This window comes from Callorhinchus milii, unplaced genomic scaffold (assembly GCF_018977255.1).
Source record: "Callorhinchus milii isolate IMCB2004 unplaced genomic scaffold, IMCB_Cmil_1.0 Scaffold6, whole genome shotgun sequence".
Lineage (NCBI taxonomy): Eukaryota > Metazoa > Chordata > Chondrichthyes > Chimaeriformes > Callorhinchidae > Callorhinchus > Callorhinchus milii.
Window position 1 is genome coordinate 11,209,980 of NW_024704747.1, and position 27,863 is coordinate 11,237,842.

The 27,863-nt window shown below is 49.2% G+C and overlaps 2 protein-coding genes across 8 annotated transcripts in view; both read left to right on the forward strand.

The window, feature by feature from the left end:
- Positions 1 to 97: 97 nt before the first annotated feature.
- On the forward strand, positions 98 to 1,497 carry zgc:112416 (PRR29 family protein; the record flags this gene model as incomplete). The annotated part of the gene is given in 4 exon segments (XM_007909128.2): positions 98 to 171; positions 279 to 419; positions 600 to 708; positions 1,290 to 1,497. Coding segments are annotated over 4 exon segments (509 nt in total), but the record flags the coding sequence as incomplete, so codon positions are not given.
- Positions 1,498 to 6,655: 5,158 nt separating this feature from the next.
- ube2f (ubiquitin-conjugating enzyme E2F (putative)) overlaps positions 6,656 to 27,863 on the forward strand; it is a 136,050-nt gene continuing 114,842 nt past the window's right edge. For 3 of the 7 annotated variants that reach the window (XM_042336385.1, XM_042336386.1, XM_042336382.1), the window contains exons 1-2: positions 6,656 to 7,402; positions 19,172 to 19,310. In XM_042336385.1, coding sequence (XP_042192319.1) covers positions 19,193 to 19,310 — 118 coding nt within the window. In that variant the 5' untranslated portion in view covers positions 6,656 to 7,402; positions 19,172 to 19,192. The other 4 variants (XM_042336384.1, XM_042336383.1, XM_007907668.2 and 1 more) reach the window with 4 other exon arrangements.

A 27,863-nucleotide genomic window follows, 5' to 3' on the forward strand; every position in this document is an offset into this window, starting at 1 on the left:
TGTTGTCGTCAGGTGACAGATGTGTGTTTGAGTGGTAGCACTCAGAGACGCAATCCCATGTAAAGGGCGCAAAATAATTGCCAATTGTTGTTGACAGAGAGTGGTGATGGACAGAGGGATGCTCTGCACCATGCCTTGAGGCGCAGGAAATGCCTGTTACACAGACTAAGGGTAAGTGAGTGACCCGCATAGCACCCCTGGGGGCCTGGGCGGGGTCCAGAGTCATGGTCAGGGGTCACGATATCCCACCCTATGCTAACCCGGATTTCCTGTCTCAGGAGCAGCAGGCGATGGCGAGCCCGTGGCCTCACACATGGGGAGGGACCCGCCGACATTACCTGGAGCCCCTCCAGCAGCCGGCGCCGATCCACCTGTATCAGCCCATGCCAGCTGAGGCTCCACGTGTCATCCAGCACACAGTGAGTACTGCTCCACCCAACCCCTCCGTATCCCGCCCATGCCCACCCACCCACCCGGTCTCACTTCCGCACACACCCACACTGCTCCTCGCTGCCCCACCCACAGCCCCCCTCCCCACCCATCCTAACCTGTCCACCCCCACCCATACCTGCTCGATGCTGACATCTTTTTGTTCACAGCTCCCGCTGCAGCCAGCAGCCATCGTGCAGCAGCTCCCACAACCTCAGCCACTCATCACCCAGCTGCTGCCCCCCCACCCCCCCATCCGCTCCGGCAGCATCAAAGATGGTAAGCAGTCAACCAGATTTCAGCACCTGGCAGTCAGTGCAGTCAGTAGGTCAGTGAGTATGTGCATCAGTCAAGGCGGTCAATTGGCTGGAGAGTGCCACATCTCATAACATCACCCGCTGTTTGACACCCGCAGAAATCCATTCACTTTGTTCGTAAGTCTTGAAACCAAACTGAGAATTCCGTACATCGCATTAACACCGTATTTTGGAATGAAATGCGCCCTCTCTCCCTGGAGGGACACATCCTGCTTTCTCTAATTCCAGAGAGTATTAGGTGCAGGTTGGCAAGAGCCAAGGCTTGGGGACCCCAGAGTGGGTAACTGCTGGAATCTAACCAGCTAAACCTGCATAGCTTGCCCTTGAGAGCACTGTCTGGCAAGCTTGCTTGCTGCTTGTTCAGCTCGGACCATCCTACCCATTAGGGCTTTGGCTTAATGGGAGCTGACTTGATTCTGGCATTCTGGGATTCCGTCACCAAACATGCCCTCTTGGAGGCAGCTCAGGCCCAAGACCCTGCTCTCTGCCCATCCCACACGGCACCCACCCACCCCCAGTTGACTGATCTGCGTGATGTTGCAGACATGGTGGAGTTGATGCTGATGCAGAACGCTCAGATGCACCAGATAATTATGCACAACATGATGCTGAAAGCCTTGCCTCCAACGGCCTTCTCTCCAGCCCTGGCCCCCGCTGCAGTGACCCCTGCACAGGTAGGAACCCTCCTGAATCCTTTTGCTCTCCCAATGGCCCTTGTCTCTCCTTGATCTCTCTCCACCACTCCCCCCACCCCATATAAAACCCACCACCTGCTTCCTCTAACCCCAGCCCACTCCTGGAATCTCAGCTCCACCTCCTGTCCTCATACTAAGACATTGTTAACCTCTCCCTGTGCACTCATACAGTTCCCACCCATTTCAAAACTGCTCTCCTCAAAAACCATTCCTCAACCCATCCCTGTTCCCTAAATCCCAGCCCATCTCTAACCTGCCTCTCATCTCCAAGGTGTGGGAAACGAGGCATTGTTTCTAACTTTTTCCAGCAGAATGTCAGCAAGACCAAGGCCCTCCTGCTTGGCTCCTATCAGCACCTCCACACTAAGGCACTGACAGCATCACCATCCATGAATGCACTCTACACCTCACTAAGCCAGTACAGAAACTTGCCATTTTGTTTGACCCTCAATTGTCCTTCAAACCCCATGACCTTCTCTGCTTTGTTGCCTGGCTCCGTCACTGCTTCTCCCCTCAGGTCACTGAAACCCTCATCCAGGCATTCATCACATCTAGGCTGAACTACGCTTGCTTATCAGACTTACCCATTCTTTGCGCCGGAAGCTCAGAACATTCAGAACTCTGCAGGTCGTGGCTCCATAACCCTATCATCATAATTTAGGCCCTTAACACCAGGAATTATTCTAGTAAATCCACATTGCTCACTCGCTAAGGTCAACATATCCTTCCTAAAGTCTGGTACCCAATACTGCACACAATAATCCAAAAGGAGCTTGATCAGCATTTTATTCAGCTGCAACATCAGTTCCTGACTCTTGTATTCCAGCCCCTTGTGCTCAATCCAACATAACCTTTTTGATTACCTTCTGTATCTGTGCACTGCTTTTTTAAGATTTATGAAGCTGAACATTTAAAAGCCTTTGCTCAATAACCTGCCAAGTATTTGTCTGTCAAGAATGTAATCCCACTCAACATTCTTAGGTCTACAGTGAACCACCTTGCACTTTTACACATTGAACTCTATTTGCCATAGTTCAACCCATTTTCTTAATCTGTTTCTACCCTCTGAGGTCCTTTCTTCTCCCTTTTCTCACCCCCACTTTCTCCCTCCTTCTCTCCCCCCCCTCTTTCTTCCCCTCCTCTACCCCCACCTTTCTTCCCTTTCCTCTACCCCCTCTTTCTTCCCCCTCCTCTCCCCCCTCTTTCTTCCCCCTCCTCTCCCCCCCTCTTTCTTCCCCCTCCTCTCTCCCCTCTTTCTTCCCCCTCCTCTCCCCCCCCTCTTTCTTCCCCCTCCTCTCCCCCCCTCTTTCTTCCCCCTCCTCTCCCCTCTCTTTCTTCCCCCTCCTCTCCCCCCCTCTTTCTTCCCCCACCTCTTCCCCCCTCTTTCTTCCCCCACCTCTTCCCCCCTCTTTCTCCCCCTCTCTCTCGTCCCCTCCCCCTCTCTCTCCTCCCTCGGTCTCTCACCCCCTCTCTCCATCGCCATCTATCACTCTCTTTCTCCCTCCTTTCTCTATCCCCCCCTCTCCTCTGTCCCTCTCTCCCCCCTTCTCCCTGTCTCTCCCCTTCTCCCTATCTCTCTCTTCCCGCCCCCTCTTGCCCACATCGCTCTCTCTGCCTCTCTCTCCCCCTCTCTCTACCATCCACTCTCTCTCCCTCTCACCCCCTCTCTTCCCCCATCCCCCACACTCTCACATGCCCCCTCGCTCTCCCCCCTCTCTCCCCCGTTCTCTCTCTGGCCCGCTCTCTCGCCCTCTTCTCACTCTCCCAATTATCTATTCCCCTCTCTTACCCCTCTCTCTCTCTGTTTTCCTCCCCACTCTCTCTCTGTCTCTCCCACCCCCCCCCCTCTCTGTCTCACCCCTCCCTCTCTCCCCTCCCTCTCTCTCCCCTCCCCCTCTTTCTCCCCCCCTCTCGCCTGCACCTTTACCCTCCCGCTCTCCCACCTCTTCCCCTCCCTCACCTCTTTCCCCCACCCTCCCTCCCTTTCTTTCTGTCTCCCCCCCTCTCTCTCCCAACCTCTCTCACCCCTCCCCCCCTCTCACCCCTACCCCTCTCTTGCTCTCACCCTGCTCTTTTCCCTTCTCCCTCTCTCTCCGACTTCTTCCCTCTGCTCACCCACACTTTCCTTATTTGGTGAGGACAAGTTTGCAGGGCTATGGGGAGAGAGTGGGGGAGTGGGATTGATTTGGGTAGCTCTTTTCAAAGACATGATGGGCCGAATGGCCTCTTTGTGTGCTGTATAATTCCATGGTTCTTTCCCACCATCCTCTCTCCCTCCCTCTCCCCGCTCTCTCCCCCGCTCTCTTCCCCCCTCTCTCTCCCCCCAACCCCTCTCTCCTCCCTCCCCCTCTATTCTCACCCCTCTTTACACCCCTCTCCCACTCTCTCCCTACCCCTTTCTTCTCACACTCCCAACTCTCCCTCCCCCATCTCTCTGCACCCTCTCTCTCCCCCCTCCCTCTCTCCCCCTTCTTCCTCTCTCACTTCCTCTCACTCACTCCCTCCCCCTTTTTCTCCCCCCTCTCTCCCATCCTCCCCCTCTCTCCCCCCTTTTTTCTCCCCCTTCTCTTTCTCCCCCCTCTCTGTCTCCCCCATTCTCCTGCCTCTGTCCCCCACCGATCCACCCCCTCTCCCCCCTCTATTTCTCTCTCTCACCCTCTCTCTCCTCCATTTTTCTCTCTCTCTCCTCCCCTTTCTCACCCCTCCTCTCAACCCCCCCCCATGTCTCTCCCCCCCTCCATCTCCCTCTCTTCCCCCTTTCTCTCTCCGTCTCTCCCCCCTCTCTCCTCCTCTCTCCCATCTTCTCTCTCCCCCTTTCTCTCTCCCCACCTCTCTTTCGCCTCTCTTTATCTATCACCCCATCTCCCGCTGTTCAACACTGTCGACCATTCCTCTCCAACTGTCTACACTTTGTCTCCACTAACAGCTTCTCATTCAACCCCCGCACCATCACATGTGGTGTCCCTCAGACTCTGTCCTTGGTCCCCTCCTTTTCAATTTTTACATGCTCCCCCTTGGTGACATCATGAGTAGACATGGGGTCACCTTCCACATGTATGCGGATGATACCCAACTCTACCTCTACCTCTCTGCCTCCATCCTCAACTCCAGGACCACTGTTGTCCTCAAAGACTGCCTCACAGACATCAAATCCTGGATGAGAGCTAACTTTCTCCAGTTGAACATCAACAAGACTGAGACCCTTCTGTTTGGCTCCCATCAGTACCTTCGTACCTCAGGCGCTGACAGCATCCTCCTTCAGGATGCACTCTATACTTCACAGAGCCAACACAGAACCTCAATGTCCTGATCGACCCTCAACTGTCCTTCATACCCCACCTCCGCAAAATTGCCCAGCTTCGTCACTGTCTCACAGCACGCCCCTGACACTCGTTCATGCGTTCATCACATTGAGGTTCGACTACGCAAACTCCCTGCTTGTCGGCTTCCCCAACTCCTCCTGCTACAGGCTGCAGATCATCCAGAGCTCTGCAGCCGGTGTCCTCTCCTGCACCAGTCCCTGCAATCCCATCAACCTCATCCTTGCTCAACTCCACTGGCTCCCCATCACTCAGAGGGTACATTTCAAGATCCTCAACTTCACAGCCCTCCAAGGCTTTGCTCCTACCTACTTCTGACCTCCTAATCCCCTACCAACCTGTCTGCTCCTTGTGCTCAGTGGGTTCCGGCCAGCTTCATGTCCCACGCCTTGTCCGCCCCACCATTGGCGGGCGGAACTTCAACTTCTGGCCCCATCCTCTGGAACTCCACCCCACAGTTCCTCCGCCATGCCTTGCCTTGCCTCCTTCAAAACTCTCCTCTTCGACCGTGCCTTCGATCACCCTTCTACCTCTACCCTCCCGCCCTCCACTACTCCTGATCCCAACCACCAGCTGAGGTGCGGGTTCCTGACTGTCCAGGTCTTGAGACATTCTCCCGATGTAAAAGGCGCTATACAAATGTAATTTCTTGCTGTTGTTTTGGGGGGAGGTGTGTGTATGTTTTATAGCGGGTAGGGGGGTGTTGTGGGAGCCTTTTTTTGTGTGTGCGTGTTTGTATGTGTATATATATTGCTTGTGTGTGCATGTTTTCTGCGTGTATGTTTTGGGTGTATGTTTTGAGTGTGTTTTGCGAGTGTGCTGGTGTTTTGCGGGGTATGGGGTGTTTATTGTGTGTGTGTGCGTTTTGCGGCCTGCATGTTTTGTGTGTGTGTAGGGAGGTATGGGAGTGTGTGTACAGGAGATGGTGTTGGGATATGTGTGTGTAAGGGGGGGGTTGGTGATGTCTATCTGTGTATAGGGATGTGGGCGTATACGTGAGCATACTGTAGGTGGATTTTGGGGGGTTGTGTATTTTGTGTGTGTGGATGACAACGTGTGTGTGTATGGATATGTTGGAGGTTGCGACGGGTATTGTGTGTGACTTGTGTTGGAGTGGGTGTATTTATTTTTTTAATAATAATAATAATAATCCTTACATTTGATATAGAGCTTTTCACGTCGGGAGGACGTCCCAAAGCGCTTCACAGAACACACTGTAAAGTGAATTGACTGTATATTTGTGGGCGAACGCGGCAGCCAATTGCGCACAGCAATGTCCCACAAACAGTCGTAGATTGAAAATGACCAATTTATTATTGTTTTTGGTTTTGGAGGGATTATTATTAGGCTCTGTGTGGAGTAAGGAAACTTGCCCAAGGTTTCGCCCTCTGCCTGGAATTGAACTCAGGTCTCTCGCTTGCAAAGCGAGTGCTCTAACCACTGAGCTACAGGACTCCCCTGGGGGGATACGTGTGGGGATTTTTGATGTATGTGTGTATATATGAGGAGTTTGGGGATGCATGTTAGTATGTATGTGGATTTTTTTGTTGGGGATGCGTGTTTTGCATGTATGTGTGTATGAGGGGGTATTGGGGTGCATGTTTGTATCAGGGGTATTGTATGTAAGTATGTGTATGTGTATAAAGGGGTATTCGGGTGTGTAGTGTATGAGTGTGTATGGATGTTTGTGAGTGGGTATGAGAGATGTATGTGTGTGTGTGTGTGTGTGCAAGAGGGGGTGTTAGTGTGTGTGTGGGGGCATGTTGAAGTGTGTGCATGAGGGGGTGTTGGGGTCTGTGTATGGAGGAGTGTTGGTGTGTGTTTGTATATGAGGGGGTCTTGGTGTGTGTATGAGGGAGGGGTGTTTGAAGGGGTGTTGGTGTGTGTGTCTGACAGGTTGGTAATGTGTGTGTGTGTATGAGGGAGTGTTGTGCGTGTATGAGGAGGTGTTGGGAGTCCGTGTGTATGAATGGTGCTGGGTTTGTTAATGGCATTAGCACTGCATTGCTAGCAGATAACTAATAAATGTCTGTTTACGGGAAAGGAATTTTGAGAGTGTATGAGAAACAGAATTTCTATTTACATTAATATAGAGCCCTTATGTTGGATGATGTGTCTGAAAGCCTTGCATAGCTGACTGTAACTTATTTGTAGACTGAAGGGTGGGAGGCAGGCAGATACTGACCAAAATAACCTGACTGCAAACAGATTTACCATTGAACCGTCTGGTGTATCTTATCAAATCCTCGGGTCCCAGACAATAATGTTGTGAAGCTGTCTGTTTAGCTTTGCCATGTTTGTGCTGAATCACATTTTAATGTGTTGACGTGCAAACAGAAAGCCGGTTTGCTCCCAAGCATGGAGGCATCACTAATTATCTTCCTTTAATAAGACTTATTTATTGCAAGTGTTTGAGGGACAGCTAGACTTCAGCCCTCACCAGCTGGGATTCACAAAAGGTCACCAGATCCTTAGAGCATCTGAGCTGTGAGCGCGTGATTTCATCAGCTTCCACTGGATGAATTTGCATTTGTTTCACTAAACTCAACGAGTCTAGTGACAGAGGACAGACAGTGCCTGATTCCCGGCCAGTGGAGACGATCGTGAGGACCGAGTGCTGAGAAGTAGGAATTAAAAAAAGGTGACAGAGATAGGAAGCAACAGCACAGACAGAATGGCCTCTTTGAGGTGCTGAATGATTCTGTGTTGGATGTTTCCCTTCCCCTGTCTCTCACACACTGGCCTCTGATGTTCTTTCCTGTGTGAGTACAGAGAGCACAGTGTATGTCAGTGCCTTGTGTGTACAGAGAGTACAGTGTGTCAGTGTTGTGTGTGTACAGAGAGCACAGTGTATGTCAGTGCCATGTGTGTACAGAGAATACTGTGTCAGTGCTGTGTGTATACAGAGAGTACAGTTGGTTGCTATAAGTGCCTCAGTTTGCTGGATTCTGGTAACTTCACTCGTGGCAGGTTAGTGCCCAGGAGCACTGGAGGCTAGTTATCTGCCCTAATGCATGCTCACATTTCACAGAGTGTTTCACAGAACACCTTGAAGTGCTTCACAGAATGAGATTGATTGGAAAGGAAGTGGTTGTTCTGGGCCCCACACTTTAGGAAGGATGTCAAAGGAGATTTTTCAGGATGGTACCAGGAGTGAGGGGCATCAGTTATCAGAGAGGAGAGAGAAGCGAGGATTATTCTCCTTGGAGCAGAGAAGGTTAAGAGGAGACTTAATAGAAGTTTTCAAAATTATGAGGGGATTCGATAGGGTGAAGAAGGAGAAACTATTTCCACTGGTGGGTTGGTCAGTAATCCGAGGACACCAATTTAAAATAGTTGTTAAAAGAAACAGAGCAGAGGAGAGGAGAAATGTTTTCACACTGCGAAAGGATGGTGAAAGCCGATTCGATAACAACTTTTAAGAGAGATGTAGATAATTATTTGGGGAGAACAAGTTTGCAGGGCTATGGGGAGAGAGTGGGGAGTGGGATTGAATTGGACAGCTCTTTTCAAAGAGCCGTCACAGACACGATGGCCCCTTTGTGTGCTGTATAATTCTATGTTTTTATGATTATGAAGCCAAACCCAGGACTTGTGTATGAATAGATTTAATTCAGGATATAGTTCATGATCCTGGCCCTCACCTTCAAAGCCCTCCATGGCCTTGTCCTCCCTACCTCTGTGACCTCCTAACCCCCTATCAATCTGGCCTGCTTCACGTCCCCGGCCCCACCATTGGTGGGAGGATCTTTAGCCTCTCTACCCGCACCTCTGGAACTCCATCCCGCAGTTCCTCGGTAACATAAGAACATAAGAATTAGGAGCAGGAGTAGGCCATTCAGCCCCTCGAGCCTGCCCCGCCATTCGATAAGATCATGGCTGATCTTCAGACCTAACTCTGATTACCTGCCCTATCCCCAAATCCCCTAATCCCTCTGTTTTTTAAAAATCTATCAGTCTCAGCCTTGAAGATGTTCTCCGCTCTAGTCTAACCCACTCTCCCCCCCTAGTCTAACCCACTCTCCCCCCCTAGTCTAACCCACTCTCCCCCCCCTAGTCTAACCCACTCCCCTCACCAGTCTAACCCACTCTCCCCCCTAGTCTAACCCACTCTCCCCCCCTAGTCTAACCCACTCCCCTCACCAGTCAAACCCACTCCCCCCCCTAGTCTAACCCACTCTCCCCCCCTAGTCTAACCCACTCTCCCCCCCTAGTCTAACCCACTCCCCTCACCAGTCTAACCCACTCTCCCACCTAGTCTAACCCACTCTCCCCCCTAGTCTAACCCACTCTCCCCCCCTAGTCTAACCCACTCCCCTCACCAGTCAAACCCACTCCCCCCCCCTAGTCTAACCCACTCTCCCCCTCTAGTCTAACCCGCTCTCCCCCCCTAGTCTAACCCACTCTCCCCCCCTAGTCTAACCCACTCTCCCCCCTATCTAACCCACTCTCCCCCCCTAGTCTAACCATCTCTCCCCCCTAGTCTAACCCACTCTCCCCCCCTAGTCTAATCCACTCCCCTCACCAGTCTAACCCACTCTCCCCCCTAGTCTAACCCACTCTCCCCCCTAGTCTAACCCACTCTCCCCCCCTAGTCTAACCCACTCCCCTCACCAGTCTAACCCACTCTCCCCCCTAGTCTAACCCGCTCTCCCCCTCTAGTCTAACCCACTCTCCCCCCTAATCTAACCCACTCTCCCCCCCTAATCTAACCCACTCTCCACCCCTAGTCTAACCCACTCTCCCCCCCTAGTCTAACCCACTCTCCCCCCTTAGTCTAACCCACTCTCCCCCCTAGTCTAACCCACTCTCCCCCCTAGTCTAACCCACTCTCCCCCCTAGTCTAACCCACTCCCCACCCCTAGTCTAACCCACTCCCCCCCTAGTCTAACCCACTCCCCTCACCAGTCAAACCCACTCCCCCCCCTAGTCTAACCCACTCCCCCCCTAATCTAACCCAATCTCCCCCCTAGTCTAACCCACTCTCCCCCCTAGTCTAACCCACTCTCCCCCCCTAGTCTAACCCACTCTCCCCCCCAGTCTAACCCACTCTCCCCCCCTAGTCTAACCCACTCTCCCCCCTAGTCTAACCCACTCTCCCCCCTAGTCTAACCCACTCTCCACCCCTAGTCTAACCCACTCCCCCCCTAGTCTAACCCACTCCCCCCCCTAGTCTAACCCACTCCCCTCACCAGTCAAACCCACTCCCCCCCCTAGTCTAACCCACTCTCCCCCCTAATCTAACCCAATCTCCCCCCCTAGTCTAACCCACTCTCCACCCCTAGTCTAACCCACTCTCCCCCCTAGTCTAACCCACTCTCCCCCCTAGTCTAACCCACTCCCCCCCCCCAGTCTAACCCACTCTCCCCCCAGCGTAACCCACTCCCCCCCAGTCAAACCCACTCCCCTCACCAGTCAAACCCACTCTCCCCACCTAGTCTAACCCGCTCTCCCCCCCTAGTCTAACCCACTCTCCCCCTAGTCTAACCCACTCTCCCCCCTAGTCTAACCCACTCTCCACCCCTAGTCTAACCCACTCCCCCCCCCAGCCTAACCCACTCCCCCCCCAGTCAAACCCACTCCCCTCACCAGTCAAACCCACTCTCCCCACCTAGTCTAACCCGCTCTCCCCCTCTAGTCTAACCCACTCTCCCCCCCTAGTCTAACCCACTCTCCCCCCCTAGTCTAACCCACTCTCCCCCCCTAGTCTAACCCACTCTCCCCCCCAGTCTAACCCACTCTCCCCCCCAGTCTAACCCACTCTCCCCCCCTAGTCTAACCCACTCTCCCCCCCAAGTCTAACCCACTCTCCCCCCTAGTCTAACCCACTCTCCCCCCTAGTCTAACCCACTCTCCTCCCCCCCAAGTCTAACCCACTCTCACCCCCAGTCTAACCCACTCTCCCCCCCAGTCTAACCCACTCTCCCCCTCAGTCTAACCCACTCCCCCCCCAGTCAAACCCACTCCCCCCCCCTAGTCTAACCCACTCTCCCCCCCTAGTCTAACCCATTCTCCACCCCAGTCTAACCCACTCCCTCCCACAGTCTAACCCACCCCAGTCTAACCCATTCTCCCCTCAATCCATGTCTAACCCCACTCTCCCCTCATTCCCCTCAGTCTAACCTCATTCCGTGCAGTCCTCACTCCCCCAGACTAATCGGACCCGCCCCTCACTTCCCCATTAACCCCATTCTACCCTCTTGCCCCCAGTCTACCTCCACTTCCCCCTAGTTCCCCCAGTCTAATCCCTCTCTCCCTATCTAACTCAACTTTCCCCTCGCTCTGCGCAATCTAACCCCACTCCACACCTCCCTCGTATTATCCCACTCTCCCCTCCCATCACCGTCTAACCCCTCTACCCTTGCTTTGCACAGTCTAACCCCACTCTCCTCAGTCTAACCTCACTCTCCCCTCTCTCCCACAATCTAACCGCACTCTCCCCCCAGTTTACCCACTCTCCCCTTGTCTAACCCACTCTCCCCTCGCTTCCCCTAATCTAACCCACTCGCCCCTCACTATACCCTTGCTACCTCAGTCTAACCCCACTCTCCCCTCACTCCCCCAGTCTTACCCCGGTGTCACCTCACTGCCCCAGTCTAATCCTACTCTCCCCTCACTCTCCCAGTCTAACCCCACTCTCCCCTCACTCCCCCAGTCTAATTCCATTCCCCACTCATGCCCCATTCTAACCCACTCTCCCCTTGCTGCCCTCAGTCTTACCCTACTCTCCCCGAGACTAACCTCACTCTCAACAACAACAACAACAAGATTCCATTTATAGAGCGCCTTTCACGTCGGGGGGACGTCCCAAGGCGCTGGACAGTTGGGTCAGGACCCGAGCGTTGGGGGGAAATGGTCAGGGTGAGGGGAGGGAAGGGAGGGAGCGAGGAGGGGGTAGAGAGTCGAGAGGGAGCTGAAGGCACGGTCAAAGAGAAAGGTCTTGAGACCGGCCTTGAAGGAGGAAAGGGAGGAAGCGGCGAAGGCACTGGGGGATGGAGTTCCAGAGCCTCGGGGCTGAGAGGCTGGAGGCCCGGCCACCGATGGTAGGGCGGTTGGGGCGGGGGATGTGGAGCAGACCGGAGCCAGAGGAACGGAGGGTACGGGCAGGTCTCTCGCTTTTGTATCAGAAGATTGGGGATTCATTAATAATAAAAGCCCCTGGTTGGGATTTGGAAACCACATGCTGACACTCCAGTGCAGTGCTGGGGGATCGCTGCATTGCCAGAGGTGCCATCCTTTGATGAGACATTAAACTGAGGTCCTGTCTGGCTAGTGGGTAGTTAAAGGTCCCATGGCACTATTAGAAAAAAGGGAATTTCTCTCAAGTGTTCTGGCTAACAATCCCCCAGATAAAATTGATCATTGATTTCATGGTTGTTTGTGAGATGTCGCTGCGTGCAAATTGGCTGTCGCATTTGCCCACAAAATATACAGTCACTACACCTTACAATATATGATGTGAAGCGCTTTGAGATGTCTCAACAAGGTGATTAGGCGCTGTATCAAATGCAAGCATGATTATACATTATACAGTGGAATGTGCCGGTTAACCCCAATTTAAAATAGTTGTTAAAAGAAACAGAGGGGAGGTGAGGAGAAATGTTTTCACACAGCGAGTTGTTCGGATCTGGAATGCATTGCCTGAAAGGGTGGTGGACGCCGATTCCAAAACAACATTTAAGAGAGAAGTAGATAATTATTTGGTGAGGACAAGTTTGCAGGGCTATGGGGAGGGAGCAGGGGAGTGGGATTGAATTGGATAGCTCCTTTCAAAGAGCCGTCACAGACACGATAGGCCGAATGGCCTCCTGCGCTGTATAATTCTATCGTTCAATGATTCTAAGTCTATTATGAGGCACTTTATCAAAAGCCTTTTGAAAATCCATATAAATTACATCAACAGCACTACCTTCATCCACCCTCTCCGTTACTTCATCAAAAATTAGGTTTGTTAGACATGATTTGCTTTTAACAAACCCACATTGGCTGTTCTTTATTAACCCATACTTTTCTAAGTGAAAATTAATTTTGTCCCGGATTATAGTCTCTAGAAGTTTCCCCGCTACTGACGTTAGGCTGACTGGCCTGTAGTTCTCAAGTTTATCCTTCTGCCCCTTTTTGCACATAGGAAACCATTTTTGTACAGGGGAGTAACATTTGCAACCCTCTGGCACCACCCCGGTGTCCAAGGCGGATTCAAAGATTGTGACCAGAACATCCGTTATTTCCACCCTTACTTCCCTCAGTAACCTAGGATGCATCCCGTCCAGACCGGGTAACTTATATACTTTGAGCACCGACAACCTCTTTAGTACCTCCACTGTCATGATGAGCTTTCACAAAATGTGGAATGCAGGTGAATGGTCAAATTCAGCAACACTGGCAGTGTGTACTTTTCAGAGCCAGCTGCAACATTAGACAAGCTGGAGCTTGTCACGCCAGCCTCAGGCGTGTGTCAGCCTGGCTCAGTGGTAGTGCTACTGCCTCAGAAGGTTGTGGGTTCAAGCCCCACATCGGGATTTAATCGCATACTCTTCTAAGATGATCATATACTGCAGCACGGGGAGGGGGGGGAATGTCGCATTGTCAAAGGTGCTGTCTTTCGGGTGAGACATTAAAACTGAGCTCCCGTATGCTTGTTCAAATGGATATAAAAGCACCTGTTGCACAATTTGAGAAGGGAGTTTCGCTATGTATCCTGGCCAATAATCCCCCGAATAAGCAGTGGTCATTCATGTCATGGCTATTTGTGGGGTTTATTAATTATTAATAAAACAACTCAGAGGGGACCTCAATAATACTTTAAGATGACAGTAGAACAACAGATTTAGAGTTGTAAAGGGTAATTTCAGGACAAACACCAGGAAATTTTTCTTTATCCAGAGGGTATTTTACAACTGGAAAAAGTTACCAGGAAGGGTGGTTGAGGCCAGGATAAGAACACAAGAATTAGGAGCAGGAGTAGGCCATTCAGCCCCTCGAGCCTGCCCCGCCATTCGATAAGATCATGGCTGATCTTCAGACCTAACTCTGATTACCTGCCCTATCCCCAAATCCCCTAATCCCCCTGTTTTTTAAAAATCTATCAGTCTCAGCCTTGAAGCATCTACAGCCTTCTGGGGGAGTGAATTCCATGAATTCACTACCCTCTGAATGAAGAAATGTTTCCTCAATTCTGCTCTAAAAGGCTGACCCTTAAGTTTAAGACAGTAACCCCTGGTTATAGATTCTCCTACCAGGGGAAACAGACCCTCAGTGTCTACTGTATCCGGCCCTTTAAGAATCTTTTATGTTTCAATAAGATCTCCCCTAATTCTTCTGTACTCTAGAGAATACAGCCCCAGTTTATTCAGGCTATCCGCATAGGTCAGTCCCCTCATCCCAGGAACTAACCGAGTGAATCTATGCTGCACCCCCTCGAGGGCAAGTATGTTCTTTTTTAAACAAGGAGACCAAAACTGCACACAATATTCTAGGTGCGGTCTCACCAGGGTCCTATACAGTTGCAGCAAGACTTCCCTACTCTTTACTCTAAATCTTTTGCAATGAACACTAACATGCTGTTCGCCATCTTAGTTGCTGCTGCACCTGCAAACTAACTTTTTTAGACTGGTGTACAAGGACACCCAAATCTACTAACACTAACACTATTTAATCTCTCCCCCCCCCCCTAGAAAATAATCTGTTTTTCTATTTTTTCTACCTAGATGAGTAACTTCACACTTCCCCACATTAAATTCCATCTGCCACCTACTCGCCCACTCCCCTAGTCTATCTATATCCCATTGCAATCTTTTTGCATCATCCTCAGAGCTTACTCTCCTACCTAGTTTAGTGTCATCTGCGAATTTAGATACGTTACATTCAATGTCCTCGTCTAGATCATTGATGTAAATTGTAAATAGCTGATCATTGTGGCACTCCACTAGTCACATCCTGCCAATTCGAGAATGACCCCTTTATCCCTACTCTCTGTTTTCTACCCGTTAGCCACCCTTCAATCCATGCTAATATGTTCCCATTAATCCCGTGGGCCTTAACCTTGTGCAATAGCCTTTTGTGTGGCACTTTGTCAAATGCCTTTTTAAAATCTAAATATACTACATCTACTGTTCCCCCCTATCTAACCTGCTAGATACATCTTCAAAAAACTCTAAAAGATCAGTTAAGCATGACTTTTGTAAAGCCATGTTGACTCTGCCTAATCTTGTTATGGTCTTTCAGGAATCCCATTACGACATCTTTAATTAAGGACTCAAGAATTTTCCCTACCAGTGATGTCAGACTAACTGGTCTATAGTTCCCCATCTTTTCTCTCCCATCCTTCTTAAATAGTGGTGTCACGTTTGCAATCTTCCAATCAATGGGAACCGTTCCAGAATCCAGAGAATTTTGGAAGATCAAAGACAAGCCATCCACTATCTCAGAAACCACCTGTATAAAACTCTAGGATGTAGGCCATCGGGTCCAGGAGATTTATCCGTTTTAAGACCTGACAATTTACCTAAAATCATTTCTTTACTAATATTAATTCCCCTACGTTGCTCGCTAACATTGTCTTCTTGGTAGGTTTTCAGTGTCTTCTAAGGTGAAGACAGTGGCAGAGTACTTGTTTAGTGACTCTGCCATGTCTTTGTCCCCTACTATAATTCTCCCCGTCTCTGCCTGTAGCAGACCCACAGTTACCTTCGACAGCCTCTTCCTCTTTATATATTTATAAAAACTCTTGCAGTCTGTCTTCATGTTCTTCGCTAGTTTGCCCTCATATTCCATTTTCTCCCTCCTAATCACTTTTTTTGTTCTCCTTTGTTGATCGCTAAAATTCTCCCAATCCTTGGGTTTACTACTCATCTTTGCTGTTTTATAAGCTTCTTCCTTTAACTTTATACTTTCCCTAACTGCTCTAGTTAGCCACGGTTGGACCACCTTTCCCGTGGCATTCTTATTCCTCGAATAACGTGCTTGCTGGGAATTTTGCATTATCTCTCTTGCCTCCTTCAAGACCCATCTCAAGACCCTCCTCTTTGACCTCATCTCCCTACCCCACCTCACACCTCCTGATCCTGACCCCCAGCTCGAGTGCGGATCCCTGACTGTCCAGCGCCTTGGGGTGTCCTCCGGACGTGAAAGGTGGTATACAAATGTAATTTGTTGTTTCAAAGCGCTTCACAGAATATATTGTAAAGTGAAGTGACTATATTTTGTGGACGAAATGCGGAAGCCAATTGTACACAGCAGTGTCCCACAAACAGTCAGGAATTGAGTGAACAAATTATTATTATATTATTTTTTTGGGAGTGATTATTACCCAGGAAAAGTGATCTGCCAATCAAAAAACAAGCAGGTTCCTAGTTACTGCTAGGTAAACAGATGCATGTGCAGTAAGGAAAATTGCCTACCGTTTCGCCCTGCCTGGGAGTTGGACCCAGGTCGTCTTGCTTGGAAGGCAGGTGCTCTAGTCAATATGCCACAGGACTCCACAATATTTTTAGTATAAAGTGGGAGGCTGCAGATTGGAGGGGAGGAAGGAGGTAGAAAGGGTAGGAAAGGGCATTTGTTAGAGGAGGGGGAAAAGAGTCAGGCTGTGTTCGTGGTCAATATCCAGAGACTTTGTGCTAGAAATGTGTGTATCGTGTGAGAATAGGGCCTCCCTTGATGCATCGCAGCTATCAAGCTACCGACCCATCTCCAACGTCCTTGAAAAAGTCGTCGCCTCCCAGCTGCGCTCTTTCCTCTCCACCCATTCATTATTTGAACCCCTTCAGTCGGGTCGGAAACCACCCTGGTCAAGGTACCTATTGACATCTTGACTATCTGCGACCAGGGCTCCCTCTGCCTCCTTGTCCTCCTCGACCTATCGGCTGCATTTGATACGGTCGACCACGCTATCCTCCTCCACCGCTTGTCATCCCACCTCAACCTTCAAGGCCCTGTCCTTGAGTGGTTTAGGTCGTACCTCTCCCACCATCTTCAGTTTGTTTCCACAAACGGCTTCTCCTCCGGCCCCCGCACTGTCTCGTACGGTGTCCCTCAGGGCTCTGTCCTCGGTCCCCTCCTCTTCACCCTCTATATGCTCCCCCTCGGTGACATCATCTGCAGACATGGGGTTAACTTCCACATGTATGCAGATGACACCCAACTCTACCTTTCCTCCTCTACTCTCAACTCCACGACCACCGATGTCCTGACAGCTGCCTGTCCGACATCGAGTCCTGGACGAGAGACAACTTTCTTCAGCTCAATGTGCGCAAAACTGAGGCCCTCCTGATTGGCTCACGTCAGCGCCTCCGCACCTCAGGTGCTGACAGCATCAGCATCCAAGGCTGCACTCTCCACCTCTCAAAGCCGGTCAGGAACCTCGGCGTTTTGTTCGACCCTGAGCTGTCCTTCCTCCCTCATATCCTCACCACAACTGGCACCGCCTTCCATCACCTCTGAAACATTGCCAGACTACGGCACTACCTCACCCCTCACTCGGCTGAAACTGGTCCACGCCTTTATCACCTCAAGGCTGGAGTATGGGAACTCTCTCCTCGCCGGCCTTCCCGCCACCTCCCTCCACACTACAGGTCATTCAGAACTCTGCAGCTCGTGTACTGTCCCGCACCAGACACCGCGACCACATCACTCCCACCCTCGCTCGCCTCCACTGGCTCCCCATCCCCCAGAGGATCGAATTCAAGATCCTCATCCTCACCTACAAGGCCATTCACGGCCTCGCTCCCTCCTACCTCTCCGACCAACTATCCCCCTACCTACCTGCCCGTACCCTCCATTCCTCTGGCTCCGGTCTGCTCCACATCCCCCGCCCCAACCGCCCTACCATCGGTGGCCGGGCCTTCAGCCTCTCAGCCCCAATGCTCTGGAACTCTATCCCCCAGTGCCTTCGCCGCTTCCTCCCTTTCCTCCTTCAAGGCCGGTCTCAAGACCTTTCTCTTTGACCGTGCCTTCAGCTCTCCTCTCGACTCTCTACCCCCTCCTCGCCCCCTCCCTTCCCTCCCCTCACCCTGACCATTTCCCCCCAACGCTCGGGTCCTGACCCAACTGTCCAACGCCTTGGGACGTCCTTCCGACGTGAAAGGCGCTCTATAAATGAAACCTTGTTGTTGTTGTTGTTGGTGTGTACGTATGTATACGTCATGAATTAAAATTAGCTCAGTGCACCGTGATGCAGATTGGGTGGATGATGAACTGTAGGCAGGGATGTCTGGCAATGTAAGATTGTAAGTCCCAGTCTCAGACCCGCTCTCAGTATCTCTCTCTCTCTTTGACCTCGGCCTCAATGACTCTCTCTGGCTCTCTCTCTGACCCCGATCTCAGTCTCTCTCTCTCTCTCTCACACTATCTCTGAACCCGATCTCAATTTCTGTCTCTCTCTCTCTCTCTCTCTCGCTCTGACCCCGATCTCGGTGTCTCTTTCTTTGACCCCGATCTCAGTGTCTCTCTCTTTCTCTCTCTCTCTGTGACCCTGATCTCAGTGTCTCTCTCTCTCTCTCTTGACACCGATCTCAGTGTCTCTCTCTCTCTCTGACCCCGAACTCAGTGTCGCTCTCTCTCTCTGACCCTGATCTCAGTGTCTCTCTCTCTCTCTCTCTCTCGCTGTGATCCTAATCTCCGTGTCTCTTTCTTTGACCCCGATTTCAGTGTCTCTCTCTCTCTGACCCCAATTTCAGTGTCTCCCTCTCTCTCTGACCCTGATGTCAGTGTCTGTCTCTCTCTCTCTCTCTCTCTGACCCCGATCTCAGTGTCTCTCTCTCTCTGACCCCAATCTCAGTGTCTCCCTCTCTCTCTGACCCTGATGTCAGTGTCTGTCTCTCTCTCTCTCTCTCTCTGACCCCGATCTCAGTCTCTCTCTCTCTCTGAACCTGATCTCAGTGTTCTCTCTCTTTCTCTGACCCCGATCTCAGTGTCTCTCTCTCTCTCTCTCTCTGAACCCAATCTCAGTCTCTCTCTCTCTCTCTCAACCCAATCTCAGTTTCTGTCTCTCTCTCTCTCGCTCTGACCCCGATCTCAGTGTCTCTCTCTCTCTCTGTGACCCCAATCTTAGTGTTTCTCTCTCTCTCTCTCTTTCTCTGACCCCAATCTCAGTGTCTCTTTCTCTCTCTGACCCCAATCTCAGTGTCTCTTTCTCTCTCTCTCGACCCCGATCTCAGTGTCTCTCTCTCTCCTCCTTCGTCCTCCCGCCCTCTCTCGCTTAAATAGTATCCAACCCAAACAGAGTTCCATGCATCTCACCTATACATGGAAAATCCAGGGATATTTGTTGTAAAGGAATTTTTACTCTCTCCCTGGAGGAACTCATCCGGCTTATCTAATTACAAAGAGTATTATCTTTAGTTCAGCTTCATATAAGTGTTATCTATCACCTGATCTGGGCTGCTTTTGTGAACCTTTATGTATGTGTTTGTAGGTCAGCGAAAGGACAGCAGTCATGTTGACATTAGCCAAAAAGCTGAAACGGGAAGAAGGTGTGAAAGGAAGAGGAACCAATAACCAAAGCCTAGATTCCACTCGCCGTATCTCCATCAGGGATAAACTTCTCATCAAAGGTATGTCTTCTCTTTGGACTGTCTGGCTTTCTGACACTGCACAAACTACTGACATTGTGCACAATAGGATGGAGAAGTTACAAGACTGAAGGAGCTGCAAATGAGTCCAACCCATTCACTGAGATTCAACTGACTCCCCTGCACTCCTGGGACGAGCCCTTTGTGGATACATTAAGTGGAAATTGTACTGTAGGCCACATGTTTACTATTGACTGACCACAAGATTACTGTTGATCACAGAGAGCCTAGGTTTATTATTGACTAATCACAGAGAGCCCTGGTCCCTTTCCATGTTTTTGTGAAGCTGATTAACGATTTCTGTTCCTCTGGTTTGAACGCAGACAAACCTTTGTTTCTGGTCCAAGATTGTGTGCATTCTTGGAAGTTGTCTTTTGAGCCCTCAGTTCAGATGGGTGGATTTAAACAACTCGAGCAGAGAGCCTAGCAGAGTGAGGAGGGAACTAAGTGAGATAGAACAGAGTAAGAAGTCTGTTAATGAATTTGGTGAAAGTGGGAATTCAGTGGAGAGGGAAAGAGGTGCATAATTATAAAACATATAATAGTTATATCAAAATAATATAGAATATGGCAGTGCAGCTGAGACCAGTTGCATGCACAGTGTGTGCCATGTGGGAACTCCAGGATGCCTCCGGCTGCTCAAGCTTGAGCTCAGGGTTTCTGAGCTCGAGGAGAGATTGGTGTCACTACAGGAGCACGCAGGAGACTGAAGAGTTCATGGATCGAATGTTTCAGGAGGTGGTCACCCCACAGCCACAGGGGTTCAGAAGGAGAGTGAGTGGGTGACCACCCGGCATGGTAGGACGAGGGGACGGGCAGTGCAGAAATCCCCTGAGTGTGTGGCACTCACAAACCAGTCCTCTGTACTGAATAGCGGTGAGGGTGATGACATCTCTGGGGAGGGGAGTAAAAAGTAAATGGATGCACAGGGGGACGCAGGGAAGAGTGTCAATGCAATTGTCATTGGGGACACAACGATGAAAGGAGTAGACAGGCGTTTCTACAACCAAAGACGTGACTCGCATGGTATGTTGCCTTCCTGGTTCCAGGGTTGAAGACATCAGTTTTATGACACAAAACTAGGAGGAAGTGTCAACACAGAGGATGACATTAAAAAAATGCAGCGAGACATAGATAGGTTAGGTGATTGCGCAGGTAGGTGGCAGATGAAGTATAATGTAAGGAATTGCGAAGTCATCCACCTAGGTAGCAAAAACAGTAGAGCAGGTTATTTTTTAGAAGGGGAAAGATTGGAAGGTGTTAGCGTCCAGAGGGACTTGGGTGTCCTTGTACACCAATCACAGAAAGTTAGTCTGCAGGCGCAGTGAGCAATTAGGAAGGCGAACGGTATGTTAGCATTCATTATGAAAGGATTAGAGTATAAGTGGAGTCCTGTAGCACAGTGGTTAGAGCACTCGCTTTGCCAGCGAGAGACCTGAGTTCAATTCCAGGCAGAGGGCGAAACCTTGGGCAAGTTTCATTACTCCACACACCTAATAATAATCCCTCCAAAAAAACAAAAACAATAATAAATTGGTCATCTTCAATCTACGACTGTTTGTGGGACATTGCTGTGCGCAATTGGCTGCCGCGTTCGCCCACAAATATACAGTCAATTCACTTTACAGTGTGTTCTGTGAAGCGCTTTGAGACGTCCTCCCGATGTGAAAAGCGCTATATCAAATGCAAGGATTATTATTATTACTATAAGAGTAGTGAAGTCTTGCTGCAACTGTATAGGGCCCTGGTGAGACCACACCTGGAATACTGTGTGCAGTTTTGGTCTCCTTATTTAAGGAAGGATGTACTTGCCTTGGAAGGGGTGCAGCGTAGATTTACTAGGTTAGTAGCAGGGATGAAGGGGATAAGTTACGAGGATAGGCTGACCAATTTGAGCCTATATTCTATATATAAGATCATCAAAGGGCATGATAGAGTAGATAGTGGGAGATTGTTTCCCTGGTTGGAGAAACTAAAACCAGGTGTCACAACCTTAAAATCAGAGGCAGCCCTTTCGCACTGAGTTGAGGAAGAACTTCTTCACTCAAAGGGTAGTGAATGTATGGAACTCACTACCCCAAAGGGCTGTTGACGCTCAGTCCTTGAACATATTCAAGACTGAGATAGATAGGTTTCTTATTGCAAAAGGGATTAAGGGATATGGGGATAAGGCAGTGTTATGGTATTAGCTGAAGTTAGATTAGAAGATCAGCCATGATTGAATGGTGGGGCAGACTCGAAGGGCCGAATGGCCTACTCCAGCTCCTACATGTTATGTTATGGATCAGATGCAAAACGTTCTACAGGGGGAAGCGGAGCATCCAGAAGTCATAGTCCATGTTGGGATCCATGACGTAGGGAAAAAAAGGGCTGAGAACCTACAGGGAGAGCATCAGAAACTAGGGAGAAAGCTAAAGAGTAGAACCTCAAAAGGTGGTGATCTCTGGATTACTCCCAGTGCCTCGTGCAAGTGAGTATCAAAACAGCAGGATCAAACACATGAAAGCATGGTTGGAGAAATGGTGCAAAAAGAGGGCTTCAGGTTCCTGGATAATTGGGCCCAGTTCTTGGGCAGGTAGGACCTGTACAAGGTGGATGGGTTGCATCTGAACAGGGTTGGGACTAACATCCTCGCAGAGAGGTTAACTAGTGCTGTGGGGAAGGGTTTAAACTAATTTGGAAGAGGAAAGGGAATCAGGATGTAGCATCAGACAGGACAATCAAGTTGCATAGTGGGCTGGGAGAGAGAGGAGAGCGTAGAGAAGTAGAATAAGATGAAAATAAACTGAGAGGAGGTGCAAAAAAGGTTGACGGTGCTCAAGGTAGATAAGTCACCTGGTCCGGTCAGGATGCATCCTAGGTCACTGAGGTGGAAATAACAGAGGCTGTGGCCAAAATTTTCAATCCTCCTTGGACATTGACCGGGGTGGTGCCAGAAGACTGGAGGGTTGCAAATGTTACTCCCCTGTACAAAAAGGGGCAGAAGGATAAACCCGGGAACTACAGGCCAGTCAGCCTAACGTCATTAGTGGGGAAACTTCTAGAGAATAAATTTTCCCTAAGAAAAATATAGGTTAATAAAGGACAATCAACACGGATTTGTTAAAGGCAAATCATGTCTAACAAACCTGACAAAGTGTCCAGAGCAGGCGCTGCCGAGAAACTGAAGAAACTTACCCGGGACGGCAAAACTACCCTGCTGAAGGATGACGGGAAGGATAAGGCTTTGCGCATCTCCCAAGCCTATTCTCCCAACTCCAGGATCAAGTCAAGATGGAGCTGAAAGGAGCAAAGAGCAAGAACAACAAAAAAGAAGCGAGGTGCAGAACTCTCTGCCAGCAGGTTTCAAGTCTGAGGTCACTTGTCCAGCTCCTGTACATACCCATTCCAACCAAAACAAAACAATAATAAATTGGTCATTTTCAATCTACAACTGTTTGTGGGACACTGCTGTGCGCAATTGGTTGCCGCGTTCGCCCACAAATATACAGTGTTTCACTTTACAGTATATTCTGTAAAGCGCTTTGGGACGTCCTCCCGACGTGAAAAGTGCTATATCAAATACAAGGATTATTATAGGGTGAATGAAGGTTGTGCAGTTGATGTAGTTTATATGGATTTTCAAAAGGCGTTTGATAAATTGTCACCTTGGAGACTTGTAAGCAAAATAGAAGCCCACGATGTTAAAGGGTCAGTGGCAGCCTGGATACTGAACTGGCTGGGAGACAGAAAGCAGAGAGTGGTGGTGAATGGTTGTTTTTCTGACTGGAGGAAGTCTGCAGTGGTGACCCCCAGGGGTCAGTATTGGGACCACTGCTGTTTTTGATCTATATAAATGACCTGGACTTGGGTATAGGGAGTACAATTTCCAAATTTGCAGATGTATCATGTATAAGCATGTGTATCATGTATACGATGTATAAGCTTGGAAAAGCAGTAAACAGTGAGGAGGATAGTATCAGACTGCAAAGGGACATAGCCAGACTGGTAAAATGGGCCGACAGGTGGCAGATGAAGTTTAATGTGGAGAAATGTGAACTGATGCATTTTGGGAGGAAGAATGAGGAGAGCAATATAAGCCGATGGTACAATCTTAAAGGGGGTGAAGGAACAGAGAGGCCTGGGGGTCATATACCTAAATATTTGAAGGTGGCAGGACAGGTAGATAAAGCTGTTAAAAAAGCACACGGGATACTAGGCTTTATAAATAGGGGCAGAGAATACAAAAGTCAGGAAGTTATGATGAACCTTTATAAAACACTGGTTAGTCCTCAGCCAGAGACTGTGTTCAGTTCTGGGCCCCACACTTTAGGAAGGATGTCAAGGCATTGGAGAGGGTGCAAAGGAGATTTACCAGGATGGTACCAGGGTTGATGGACTTGAGTTATGTGGAGAGGCGAGAGAAGCGAGGATTCTTCTCCTTGCAGCAGAGAAGTTTAAGAGGACATTTAATGAAAGTTTTCAGGATTATGAGGGGATTTGATAGTGAACAAGGAGAAAATATAAAAGAAACAGAGAGCAGGTGAGAAATATTTTCACACAGTGAGTTGTTCGGATCTGGAATGCAGTGCCTAAAGGGAGTGGAAGCTGATTCGTTAACAATTTTTAAGAGAGAAGTAGATCATTATTTGGGGAGGACAAGTTTTCAGGGCTATGGGGCGGGAGAGCGCGGGGGAGTGGGATTGATTTGGATAGCTCTTTTCAAAGAGCCAGCACAGACACGATGTGCCAAATGCCCTCCTTCCTTGCTGTATAATTCTATGATTCTATGAACTCAGTCTCATTCTAATCATCTAGCTCCAATCCATCAGTGGTGCCCTGTTGCCTGACCAGGAATGATAAGCTCCAGGGTCACATGTTAGACACAGAAAGTTTTGACTGTGCGTGTTCTCATTGTTCATTATAAATCCCACTCTCTGCCCATATCACTGACAATCCTCTGCCGATTGATACCGACTCTGCTGCGAATCATTGATAAGCCTTGATATCAAATATCAAATGCAAGGATTATTATCATAATGCAAATTGGCGACAGTCTGAACCTTCTATTAGGATTGCTCTGTGACTGAACTGTTTAAATAATAATAATCCTTGGATTTCATACAGCGCCTTATCACGTCTTTGAGACGTCTCAAAGTGCTTCACAAAATATACTGAAAAGTGAATTGATCTTCACTCAAAGTCAAAGTATCTCTTTGATTAATCCTATAAAACGTAAGATTTATCTTTGCAAGACTGATAATCACAGTATTGGGAACATAAAAACATAAGAAATGCTAGACAAAAAGACCAAGGTGCATGTAGTTCGCCTTCCACCTTCCTGGTGGTTGCATGCACATATGTCCTGAACTACCTATGTACTATATCCCATAATGTTATTTCCTAAAAGAAAACTATCTAATCTGTGTTTGAAAGACTCAACACTTCCTGCTTCAACCGTCTCCCTACAGAGCCTGTTCCACAAATTCACTATTCGCTCACTGAAATAGTGTTTCCATAGATTCCCTCTGAATTTACCCCCCTTCAAGTGCAGGCTGTGTCCTCTGATTTTACTATTCTGGACTAGTTGAAACAGCCTGTCCTGATCTATATTGTCTTACCCCTTTAGAATCTTAAAGACAGCAATCATGTCGCCTCTCAATCTTCTCTTCCAGCGTGAACATACCCAATTTACTTAGTCACTCCTCATAGTCCAGTCCCTTCATTCCCTCAATCATTCTGGTTCCCCTTCTCTGTCCTCTCGATTTCTCCCATGTCCTTTTTGTGCTACAGCGACCAGAGCTGGGAGGCTAGATGGACGTTGTAGAGGGAGCGTTACTCTCTCTGTAACCTGTGCTGTCGCTGAGCTGGGAGTGTGGACAGACAGCGTAGAGGAGCTTTACTCTCGAACCCAGCTGATGTGGGGAGGAATTGATTCTGTCATTGAAAAGATCAGAATATGCTGCAAGCTGGTGAAATGAGGTCATGTGACAATTTGAGAAATGATTAGCGAAGAGAGTGAAATGTGACCTGATAAATAATGCAATACTGAAAGATCACTGTCCCTTTCCGTTCTCCTGTTTTTCTTCTGGTCTATGAGTTTTTTTTTAATATTTTCTTTGTCAATGGGCATATTTCCATCAGATTTCTGCTTCTTCTGGATCATTTCACAGCTCAAGTCACTTCCTAAACCCACAAGGCCTGCCCACCCCACTCCTCACCCATCTCAGCCTGGTGTCTGTTGACTATGGTGCTGTCACTGAGATGAGTTGTGATTTGTTTATGTGTTTGATGTGCAATTTGGTAATCTGTTCATGTAACTGGAAGGTGAAGCGAGCACAGAATGTTCTTTTTTTGGGACACTTGCCGTGTGTAACCTCAGAGTGTGAAGAGTGTGATTCAAGATTACTTGCATGGCCTCAAAGGTTTCCTGCCAACTCAAGAGTACTTGTAAAAATATAATTCTTGCATTTGATATCATGCATTTGACATCTTGAAGCACTCAAAGGATAGAATGTAAAGTGGAGACTGTATTTTGTAGGCGTACCTTTGTCTCTTATGTGCTTGACGAGGAGGTGATGTAGTGAGTAGATTGTGTGTGGTGTGTGGGAGAGAGCATGTGTCCTAACCTCACAGCTCCTTGGGAAGCTCCTTGGGATGATCAAAAGAACGACCGCTGCCTCCTTTTAGGAGTGTGGAATGAATGTAGCAAATGAAGAGGAAGAATGTATGAGTTGATGTTTGCTAAGAGTGTGTTTGTCCAGCTACTGGGCACTACGTTCGTGGCATTTCTCATCTTCAGATGGACAGCATGAAGCAGGAGCGGCGTACGTCAGTAAAAACAAATACAGTAAAGTTCTGATGACAGTAAAGTCTTTCTTATCTTGTCACTGACACTTAAGTCAGGGTGGACCATCCTTTTGGCTGCCGCTGGCCAGATTTCCTATTTGAGAAATGTCCGCAGGCCGCATCCAGCCTGGGCCAGCTGGCAGCCCGCGGGCCACATCCAGCCCGGCGGGTGATGTTATCCGGCCCAAGACCATTTCCAACATTCCACTCCCTCCCTCCCTGGTGAACGTCCTCCCAGTGCAGCAACAGGAGCCGGCGGTTGGGAGGACACAGCGCAGAGAGTGGAAGTAATACCGGCCGTTACTGCAGCCTGTCAGGAAGGCAAGCGCGTCTCCTACCAAACGCGTCCTTAGCAATGTAGTCCTGCTGCTGCAGATAGTGACCCACACAGCTGATTGGGAGGGAGAGGGATTGAGAGGGGGGACAGAGAAGGGGGACAGAGCGGGGGGAGGTGAGGTGGAGAGGGGGATGAGGACGCTCTCGTCTTTTCTCCTCTTTCACTCTCTCGCACACACACTCTCAGTTACTCTCTCACTCTACTTCTCACACTCTCTCTTACTTCTCAGACTCTCTCTTACCTCTCACACTCCACCTCCCCCTCTCAATCACTCCCTCCCCTCTTTCCTCCTTTGTCCCACACACTCTTCCTCTCTCAATTACTCTCTCACTCCTACACACACTCTCTCTATCCCCTCTCAAACTCTCGCTCAATCACTCTCATTCAATCACCCTCTCTCAATCTCCCCCCTCTAACCCCCTCTAAACCCTCTCTCCCCTCTAATCCTCCTCTCTCCCTCTTTAACCCCCTTCTCTCTCCCCTCTGTCGGCCCCTTGCCCTTCCCCTCTCTCCCCTCCCTTCTTCTCTCTCCCCCCTCTCACCCCCACCCCTCTCTCTCTCTCCCTCTCTCTTTCTCTCTCTCTCTCCCTTCCCTCTCTTTCTCTCTCTCCCTCTCTCCCACCCTCCTTCTCTCTCACTCAATGGCATCTGCTTTCTGGTGCTCACTCTTCACACTTGCTTACGGATTTGCTCACTCGTTCACTCACTTGCTCGCTACTCACTTTTGCTCGCTCACTGACTCCAAATTCGCTAATAACCAAGTGTGAAACTCAAATTGGATTTGGAAACTAATGTATTTAAGAGAAATTGATTCCCCCTCTTGATAGATCTTTACTATCGCGGATTCATCCCCCACTTGCAACAATACCAAAAGGTCATTTCAAATTCTAAGTGCTAGCGGGCAGCCCTGCAAGATGGCATCTTGCAAGATGGCAAGATACCTCCGACTGCATGTGGTCAAGATCTGCACTGCCTTCTATCTCCCCTGCATTTGTGAGCCTTTGATATAAAGGTCTTACCAGCACAGAAGAGTTAAGCACATAATTGCAGGCATAATTACACAGCTCCACAATTCCTTGCAATTGTTTTCTGTTTTTAGGAGTCACAATTTTTCTATTTTTATGTAGATAACCCTCCAAGAGACCTACCCGAGACAGTGTGGCCAAGGAAATCTACTTTTATGTCGGCCCATCTGGCTTTTCTTAAGGTTTATTTTAAACACCGCAGAAGCAATGTGGCAATGTGCTTAGGGTAATGTTAGAGTTACTTTGCAATAACAAAGCAGTTATTTCTATAATAATAATAATCCTTGCATTTGATATCGCGCTTTTCACGTCTTTTAGACGTCTCAAAACGCTTCACAGAATATA